This window comes from Primulina tabacum, chromosome 1 (genome assembly GCF_025594145.1).
Source record: "Primulina tabacum isolate GXHZ01 chromosome 1, ASM2559414v2, whole genome shotgun sequence".
Classification (NCBI taxonomy): Eukaryota; Viridiplantae; Streptophyta; class Magnoliopsida; order Lamiales; family Gesneriaceae; genus Primulina; species Primulina tabacum.
Window position 1 is genome coordinate 19,976,063 of NC_134550.1, and position 10,456 is coordinate 19,986,518.

The 10,456-nt window shown below is 35.1% G+C and overlaps 1 protein-coding gene across 2 annotated transcripts; it reads left to right on the forward strand.

The window, feature by feature from the left end:
* The first annotated feature begins 7,299 nt into the window (after nucleotides 1-7,299).
* On the forward strand, nucleotides 7,300-8,760 carry LOC142518387 (uncharacterized). Of its 2 annotated transcripts, none has more exons than XR_012813537.1 (4): nucleotides 7,300-7,522; nucleotides 7,592-7,648; nucleotides 7,727-8,447; nucleotides 8,572-8,760. XR_012813537.1 is itself a non-coding variant. In XM_075621173.1 (4 exons), exons 1-3 carry the CDS (start codon nucleotides 7,414-7,416, stop codon nucleotides 8,033-8,035), a joined length of 486 nt encoding a protein of 161 aa, XP_075477288.1. In that variant the 5' UTR covers nucleotides 7,300-7,413; the 3' UTR covers nucleotides 8,036-8,447; nucleotides 8,572-8,760. The 2 variants fall into 2 exon arrangements, 1 of the variants encoding a protein (XP_075477288.1); XM_075621173.1 differs by having other exon boundaries at nucleotides 7,716-8,447.
* The last annotated feature ends 1,696 nt before the right edge of the window (nucleotides 8,761-10,456 follow it).

The following is a 10,456-nucleotide window of genomic DNA, read 5'->3' on the forward strand; positions in this document are numbered from 1 at the left end:
TAGGGGTAAAAACAATAATTTTATGCATGAAAAATGTTAGACACCATGGTAGTGCCCTGAATGCTGTAAATAATGTTAAAATATTTATTTGAAATGTTTATGAAATTATATGATGAAACGTTAATGCTAAAAGACATGTTGCATGTTTTTTTTAAAAGAAAAAAATTATTTATATATGCATGAATTTTATAAGTGATGGAATATGAAAAGTTGAAGGAGGTGAATTGATTGTGACTAATACGATGATACGATGATATGATTCGAGATGTCGTGAGGGAAAAGACCCCAAAGGGAGCTCGTTTACGGGAGAAGGCCCCAAAGGGAGCCTGACGATCGTATTTCCATCAACATGTTTTGATGATATGTAAGGCCAAGGCTCAGTTGATGAGTAGGAATGCCGCTGATGTCCCCGTCGCTCAGTACTGTGGTTACGCGTAGATGAATCCATCGACCTTCAGCTGATACAAAAGTCACAATTAACGATCGAATTCAATAAAAGGAAAACGTATACATATATAATGAAAAAGAAAATGTATATGATGAAAAGAAAATATGATATGATATGATGAAAGAAAAATGTTTATTTTAAGTAAAATTATTTTCACTGTTGCATGTGGATGTATAACTATTACTTGTTATCATGGTTAAGGTTTGATGGGTCAATAGACTCACCACGTGTGATCGATGTAGGTGAGCATGATATTGATGTTGTTGAGGGACTTGATGGTTGATATTGCTGGACTGAAGGTGCACATAACCCAAGGACCAACGGTAGTTTTCCGCAATTTAAATTAAGTTTACGATTTAAGTTTACATTAAAGATTTACGACTTTTATGATGATTTTGAGTGGTTTTTGAGAGGATGTTATAGTTAGTTTTATTTTGAAATATTGCTAAGTTAGGTTTGATAAACGATTGACGATTTTATATTTTGAATTATTTCCTATGAATTTTCAAATATAGTTGGTTGACTTATTTTTAAAATTGTGTCAAAATTATTATATATATGTATGGTTTCGGCCGATGAGAGGGAAGAGAAAAAAAATTCTAGTATTTTTAAAAAAAAACAAGTTGTGGACGTTTCAATTAACATCAATCTCATGTTCACCTGCATCTATCACACCTAGTGAGTCTATTGACTCAGCAAACCTTAACCATAATAGAAAATAATACATATACATTCACAAGCAATTTTAAAATTACTTTTAATAAAATAGCTTTTCATGAACATAAACTTTAACATTTTCATTTCAACATATCATATCATATTTACTTTCATCATATGTGTATACGTTTTTCTTTTCATTGAATTCAGATCCTCAATTGTCACTTTCGTATTAGCTGAAGGTCGATGGACTCATCTACGTATTACCATGGTACCGGACGACGGGGAGATCAGCGATACTCTCACCCGTCAACTGAGCATTGGCCTTACATATCACCGTATCATCATATCATCGTATCATAGTATCGTATTAGTCACAATCAATTCATCTCCTTCTACCTTTCATATTTCCATCACTTATAGAAAATTCATGCATATATAAATCATCTTTCTTTTAAGCCAAGCATGCAATATGTCTTTTAGCATTAACGTTTCATCTTAAAATTCAATAAAATTTTAATATTTATTACATCATTCAGAGCACTGCCACATCTAATATTTTTCAGGTGTAAAATAACCGTTTAGCCCCTAAAACCCTAACTTTCCCAATTTATTCTTAGACCTTAAAACGACGCCCAAATAATTTTAAACTTAACATAACACCTTAAAATACACCCATAAATATTTCTTAGACGTAAACTTAAGCTTCTCGACTAATTTCCAAGTTCGTATTTAAAACTTAAACGTTCATCCTGGTTTGAACTCGAATTAACTCGAAACTTCACCAAACTTGAAACATAGCATAATAACACCTAACTTCTTGACTAATTTCCAAGTTCGTATTTAAAACTTAAACGTTCATTCCGGTTTGAACTCGAATTAACTCGAAACTTAACCAAACTTCACCAAACTTGAAACGTAGCTTAATAACACCTAACTATACCATATACAACCCAAAACAAGCCAATTATAACCTTTGAACAAGCCTAGAACCTTGCTGGAATTTTCTGCACTTAATATCCTAAACCATAGCTTGCTCGACCCTTAATTCCTTTCGTTCCTAGCCCTTCGCCGACCCAACCACCCCTTAAGTCACCTTCCAAAGACCATGACCAGCCCCTTAGACCTACCTAGACTAGCTATAGCGAGCCATGCACGAGGACATGCATGGTTCTACCTACAACCCGCGACCACGGCTAGGTTGTGTCCTAGCCGTGCGCCTTCCTTAACAAGTCATCCCCTATTCCATCTAGGACCATGACTAGACCCTATTAGGCCCCTTCGACATGTCCCTACAGTACCTGGTTGTCACGCCCTCCTCGGAAGAAAAATCGAAACCCTACCTTTCCAGCCTTTAAACATGCACCTAAAGACCCTTAAACATGTGGAGAAACATCCCTTCTAATAACCCTACAATGGAAGCCCTTTTGTGCATCATAAGCAAAAGTTTTGAAAGATGAAAACTCTAGTTTTATCATGTTTATGCCATAAAAATGAAAATATATAAAGTGTATCATGTTTTTCATGCAAGCATGTATCAAACACTTAATATGGTGTGAAAGATGAGTGAAGGAAGATTAAGACGTGCTTTTTCGTTTATTACGCACAAAAATACTTGGCGATACGAGGAACGATGGTGGAGAGGCGACCCTTGCTGAATTTTTCCTTCAAGCCTTGAGTTTCCTCCTCCAATTTGTGTGGCGTGTGGTCGTGTGATGCGTGAGGGAGAGTCCAAGTATGATTAGGGGGTGAGGGGCATGAGTTGTAGTGTTTAGGTTTAGGGTTTTAGGCCTTAATATTTGATATATAACACAAGGTGCAAGTTTGGTCCCATTAACCTAGTATAATATGTCCATTAATAAATATTTAAAATATTTTTTTAAGGAAAGTTCGTGAAAATATTAGATGAGTTCTCAAAAATCCTTATTTTTATCGAAAATCGATTGCCCGTTTAAAATACGACTCGACGTATAAAAGCAGTTAAAAACAACTCATTTTCGAAAATTCCATTTAAATTACACCACACATTAAGGAATTAAAGGTAATTATTCAATAAAAATATTTTCACTCATATGGTCATCAGTCTCCGTTTCTCGATCGCGACTCGAATAACTTTTAAAACATAGTTTTATGTATTCTTACAGAAAACCCTATTTTAAACATGTAAACATGCACACCATAATTAATTCATGTCATTAAAACCATTTAATTAGTCATTTTTCATTTTTTATATATTTGAATGCAGTAAGGTTATATTATCGTATTTTTGGACCTTACAAATATTTTAATCAAATTCTTGAGTTTTCTTAGTCGCTTTCATTTTAGATCATAAATGCAAATTAGATGTTTTAATTGAAATGTGAATAATATACTATGATTCAATAATTACTACTAAAAATTATTCTTCACCCGATCCTTATTTTAAGTCGAGTTAGAAATTTTTTGCACGAAACTTTGATTGCTCTAACCTTAAAATGATACATCAGCAACTCAAAAAGTTCAAGCATCCCCGCCAAGTTTTATTTTTTAAAAAACTATATACTACTATTAACAAGATACATATACAACTTAGAAGTTTATTTAAAATTAGTTTTTGTACTTGTAAAATAATATTTTTGGGTTAAAAATGATTTAAAACATAATATTATTATTATATATTTTCTATTTTCATAATTTTATTAATTTTAAAATTGAAATTGCATAATTACAATTTATTTCGATTTAATATGTAAATAAAATTAGTGGTTAAAAAAGATCTAAAATACAAATATTTGGATGACAGTGATTTTTGACACTATGTTACATATTTAAAAAATACTAAAATCTAATTATAAATAAATTAATAAAATTTTAAATTATTCACAATTTGAAATTGTGTTATGTCTAAAAAGGGAAATTTAGAGAATAGGGACTCTACTGTGATTTATTTAAAAGAAAAAGGATCCATAAGTAAATTTACCTAAATGTCCCTATTTTTTAAGTTTAAATCCATTAAACACGATTAAATTTTCAATAGAGAACACTAAACCCTATTTTTTCTTCCCTTCCGTCGCGCAGCAGATAGTTCCTAGAAATTTCCTTCCCCTCGAGGCGACGCAAACTCAATAGAAGGAATGACTAACCAAAATCTGGTAATTTTCACTTTTATTTTGATTTATTACTTCTGCGAGCGTCTCGATTTATTGCTTCTGCGTCGTGTGCGTCATGCTGAAGAATCCTAGTCGACACAATCTTTGGTCGACCAAAAAAAATTGGGTCGACCCACGCTTGATCGACCGAAGCATTGGTCGATCACGCTTGGGTCGACCCACGATTGGTTGACCCAAAATTTTTTGGTCGACTGGACTCAAGCTTTTAATTTCTATATTTATTTTCCTAACTTTCCTAACGTATTGAGCTATAGAGCCCGAAGATGTACCAGATAGAGGTGTATTTGGCACCAAACACTTTGCCGGTAAGTCTGAGATTGTTTTGAAGTGATTTGGAGGCAAAGATTAGTGTCCAAGAGCAGAATGAAACTAGTATAGATGTGGAGAAGATAAAGATGGCTAGTCTATACTTCTGTTGTGCTGTATTCGGTGAGGCGACTAGGAAAAAGACGAAGAAGATCGAAGGATCTAATGTGCTGGTGCCTTTGAAGGCATTTCGAACACTATATTCTCCAATGAGCTGCAATACTCATGTTCTAAGAATGTTCACACTGATGAATTAAATAGAATTTGGTTTAAAACCAAGAGGAAGAAACTCAAAGTAATCCTTCGTGAAGAAGACTGTTATATTAGAAAACATTTTAACTCATGTAAACTGAATAACTGAAAAAGGGTAGATTAGTTTTTGCATTCATCAGTTTATTTATGGTGACAACTGAACTGATGGATACTCTAACTGATCTAAATAGTTTGAAAACAGCAGTTAATTAGTTAAATACACAATATGTGTTTATGGATGTTCGGAGACTTCAACTGCTTCTACGTCACCCCTTCTACCTCCACGGGTAGGATCCACTAGAAGACTTTGATTTATACAACTACTTGTACAAACCCACTCAGCTAAGACTTACACTACTGCCTAAACTGAACTCCTAGCTACGATTGAAGGCAGCACCTTCCAGCCAACACTTCTTTAACGTCTATGTATCAAAGACTACATACACAAGTTTAACGTGTTTGTGCAAGACTGTATTTGATTGGTGCTGAGAGTGTTTGTGTGTTAGAACTGAACAAGGATGTTCTCACACACTGAGGGAGCTAAGCTTCTAAACTAAGCTGATATGTCTTTGGTAGCCCTCTGGGCTGATTGCTTCTTTAAAGCTGATGAGAAAATAAGCGTGCCCTTTCTTTTATTACACTCTCTCTGGTATTTGCATTGTAGCTCTCCTATGTCTTCGCTGATCTTCATCTTCCATTTATAGGCGCGAAGTTAGATCATACAGTGAGACTCATTTATTGTATCCGTTGCATTTTGAATTCGTTTTTTGGACTTTGTGTCTCTACTTTTCGACTGCCCTTCTGAAACGTTTGTCTTTATTGTTCTGATGCAACGTCCATTATTGTCATTTGACTGTACAATTACTTTGTACCTTTGTGTATAGCTGGAATCCACTAGAAAGAGCTTGTCTTGATCTACAACTGAAAGATTCTGGCTGATGCTTTGAACTAGTCAGCTGAACTGATCTTCAGTTGGGCATGTGAAATCAGTTGATTCGTCAGTGGAACTGATTTCACTCTCGTTCAGTTGTACTGATCAGTTGAGTTTATTCATCAGTTGAACACTCATTTGGCTGGCCAAGCTTCTGAGGTTCTCCTGCTGAACCACCTATCAACTGGACAATCAGCTGAACTGCCCAATTTACGTAACTCTTAGATTGATTCAGTTTGTGCGATCAGTTGAGCCTTCAGTTTGTGATGTAATTAGCTCGTGACTGATCCTAACTTCTGCACACTAAGGTAGATTATTAGTAACACAGAATAACAAGTTTTGTTAACATCAAAATCAAGATTACGAACTTGAAAAGTTCCAACAATCTCCCCTTTTGATGATCACGAAACTTGACCAGTTAAGCACAATATTGAAACGTCTGCTTATTCGTTTTGCTTAAAATGTGCTAGAATTTTTTTTCTTCTTACATATATATAAAAACACTTTGAAAATACCTTGTACCATTTTAAAAATAAACAATTAACTAAACTTTAAAAATCAAAGAAAAATATTTTAAATTGTAAAATCGTCAAACGTTTTACCAATCTAAAAAGAAATAACTATGAAAAGTATAGCACAGACTAAACCTCTCAAAAATCTCTCAAAAGCATAAACAAATAGTCGTAAAAGCCCAGGATGTTTCAGTGGGTAACTAACACGTGGCCATCAAAGCGTGCCCCATCTGCTGTTGATGTCACTGCAGCCTTTGGTGAATGTGCTATAGATGTAAGTAATTTGAATTGATTTGATATAATAACTGTGGAAATAATTTTTAATTAATCTGATACGTTATTAATTAAATGTAGGATTGTCTTGGGTGTTTGACTCCTACTCCTGAGGAGCTAGTTTCATCGTATTATACGACCGGAGCTTTTGTTGATTCTGCGCCCGATGCGGTCATCAATCGGGTACTCGAGATCTGGAGGCAAGGTCAAACAGTCCTATGTAGCGAGCACCTTCTGGAGTCTCTCTCAGTCCAGCACACGCCTTCTGCACATTCATCTCCGGATGTTTCCGGCACCCGTTCTAGTGATGTCAGTAGATCAGTCCAACACACGACTTCTGCACATTCATCTCCGGATGTTTCCGGCACCCGTTTTGGTGATGTCAGTAGATCCATCTCTAGCACCAGTTCTCCCATGCGTACGGGTCCTAGAGTACATTTTGGACTCAATCCTTCCCGCTGCCCATCACCCTTGGAGCATCGTTTCGAGAGGCGGTTGACAGCATTGGAGGATTCTGTTACGTCTATGCATCTTAAGATGACAGCGGGATTTATTGAGACCAGAGAGTGTATCAGGAATATAAATTTGGCTTTCGATGACTGGAAATCAAGTTTGAATCTTGGTTTCGATGAGTTGAGATCGAGTTTGACTGAACAGATTAGAGCTGGTTTTGCTCAGATGAGGTCTCACATGCCAGGTGTTGCTGAGATCAGGTCTCCGACGCCAATGCATCAGCAGAGAGATTATAGCATAGCCTATAGTAGAGGGCGGAAGAGGAAATCATCCGAGATAGATTTTGGTGAGTTAATTTTATTAATTTTATTTATGTTTACGTAATAGATTGATTTATTAGAATTGTCATTCTAATTTTAATTTGTTTAATGTATGCTGTTAGGTATGGATGATAATCTGGCTAGGGAAATTGGCAGTAGTAGCCAAACACAACAGATATTTGAGCCTAACTTTCCAGTCATAACAGAGGAATCCTCAGAAGGTGAGATAATGCACTTTTTTCATTTATATTTATGTATAGTTTATTAAACAATAAACTTTTTGTTTTTAGATATTCAAGTGGCTCCTGATGCGGGTATGTCAGGTGGCGAGGCGACCACGTCGAGAGGTTAGTACACCACACCTTATCTATTCATATTTGCATTAAAGTTGTTATAATTTATCAATTTACGCAGCGAACCGTCAGTTTTGGGCAATTATAGATGACGGTGTGAGGCCACTTGCAGAGACCGTGACTTTGAAGGTGAACAACTCGCTGGCACGAGTTAGGGCATCGATGCTCGACCGTTCGCCAAGTAGGATTCCAGATTTTTATGCCGAATATGGGAAATTGTTCTACGGGCCCAAGGCGATCGCGAACTCACATGTCACTATCTATGTAAGCATTTACAAATCGTGTATATTTGTAGAGCACTTATTTTTAAACTTTGAAAACGTATTCTTCTTTCGAATTCAGCACATCGACGAAGCTCTCCGTGGATTTCTTGAGATGTAGATCCAACATCCTGAAGTGATGTCACCAAAGGTGTCGTTGATGGACACGCATTTCTACACTTCGATGTTAATATTGGCCGAAGATAAAGATAAAGTTGTCAAAAATCTGGTGGGGATAGTGAAAGGTATTCATCCAGAATGGTCGTGTCTCTCGTGGGAAAAGGCATGAAGAATTCTCATCCTGTCCACATAGATAGGCGCTGGTTTTTGCTAAAACTCGTGGCAGGGGTGAATAAGTGCATTATATTTGACTTGCAGCGAAGTCACGATCCCAACTTCAAAGCTCTGAATGAGAAAATAGAGCATATACTTATAAACTCTGCTCGTCTGCTATCCATTGTTGGGAACAACCCACACCCCGAGAGGCCATGGTATATAAAGCCACATGATGAATTCAGAGCCAAGATTAAACTGTACATTGTCCTATCTCTAATGTGTAGTATGTTTAGCATTGATACATAGATAGACTAATAATTTTATTACTATTTCTATTAAAAAATAATAACTTCAGTATTATTTTTATTTTTACTTTTACAGCGAGGATTCTGGAGCATTTGTATTAGCTGCTGGATATGCTTTGTCGAGGAGGAGTGAGCAAATAGTACTAAATTTAGATTATAAATTAGTATCAGAGTTCGGATATTTTTTAGCATGTAATATGTTTGATAATCAATGGACATTGTTGTGATGTATTGGACATTTTATATAATTATTGGACATTGTTTATAGTCGAATTTACTTTGTTTAAAGTAGAATTTTGTTTGTTAAATTTTGATATTCATAAAGTCAACCAGGTTCATTTGTGGTCGATTGTGTTGTTCTGGGTCGACCATGTTCACTTGTGGGTCGAGGTCGACCATGGTCGACCAACCATGTTGATCTGGGTCGACCATGTACATTTGTGGTCGACCATGTTGATCTGGGTTGACCATGTTGATTTAGGGTTTATAATATATGAATCATAATTTCATAATTATGTTACATTTTTTAACATAAGATTTTATGTTACATGATTTGACATATAAATCACAATTTCACGACTATGTTATGTTTTTATTAATTCGACAATTATGTTACAATTTATAACATATGAATCATAATGTCACAATTATGTTATAATTTTTAATATATGAATCATAATTTCACAATTATGTTACATTTTTTAACATAAGATTCTCAATTTAACAATTATGTTACATGATTTGACATATGAATCATTATTTCATGACTATGTTATGTTTTTTTATTAATTCGACAATTATGTTACAATTTATAACAAATGAATCATAATGTCACAATTATGTTACATTTTTTAACATAAGATTCTCAATTTAACAATTATGTTACATTTTTTAACATAAGATTCTCAATTTAACAATTATGTTACATGATTTGACATATGAATCATAATTTCACGACTATGTTATGTTTTTTTATCAATTCGACAATTATGTTACAATTTATAACATATGAATAATAATGTCACAATTATGTTACAATTTTTAATATATGAATTATAATTTCACAATTATGTTACATTTTTTAACATAAGATTCTCAATTTAACAATTATGTTACATGATTTGATATATGAATCACAATTTTGCGACTATGTTACGTTTTTTTTTATGAATTTCACAAGCATGAATCATAATTTTACAATTATGTTACATTTTTTAAAATATAAATCAAAATTTTACAACAATTGGGCCTACTAAACAGCGATTACCCAAATCCAGCCTTTTGGATCGACCCAAAACCAAAATGGTCGACCAATTTGATCTGCCTTTGGGTCAACCTTGTAAATTTTGGGTCGATCCAAAGACTGTAACTTTTGGGTCGACCCTTGTTGTTTGCTTTTTGGTCGACCTTTTTTACTTTGGCTCGACCCAAATGATTAATCTGGTTCTATCTTTTGCTGAATTCACCAATCAAAGGAAATCTCTTCTGTTTTTTTCTGCCAAGTCTCTTCTCTAACAAAGGAGATAATACCACTGGAAAATTAATGTTGTGTGGCCATTCACTTTCATCGGGAACTGGATACACAGTCTCTGAAATAAGCCATGCACAATGTCATCGTAGAATAATATTCTGAACACAAATCATATAAATCAATCTTGACTAACCAACTGGCTGTAATGGCATGAGCACATGAGATTCTATCAATATCCAAAACTCGACATGTGCATCTTTTTGATTCTAGGTGTGAGGCCCGAGGCCGAAGAGGGCGGGGGTGATCGCCGGTGCCATGAGGTTGCACGGACAATGAGCGGCTCCTGGTAGGCTTGTAGGTGGAGGGAACATGAATGAACCGATCCCACACCGGAATGAGAGGAATTCCGAGACTGTTCAATGTAATGGACTGTACAGTCGAAGAGGGCTTAAAAGATTTGATTGGTACTACTCATATCACGAAGGTGCAT

What these genes read in the sequence shown, in the direction of transcription:
- LOC142518387 (XM_075621173.1), top strand. Translation starts at nt 7,414, where the DNA reads ATGCTGTTAGGTATGGATGATAATCTGGCTAGGGAAATTGGCAGTAGT. An exon ending in AACAGAGGAATCCTCAGAAG is followed by an intron (nt 7,523 to 7,591) that starts GTGAGATAATGC and finishes TTTTGTTTTTAG; the next exon opens with ATATTCAAGTGGCTCCTGAT. An exon ending in CGAGGCGACCACGTCGAGAG is followed by an intron (nt 7,649 to 7,715) that starts GTTAGTACACCA and finishes CAATTTACGCAG; the next exon opens with CGAACCGTCAGTTTTGGGCA.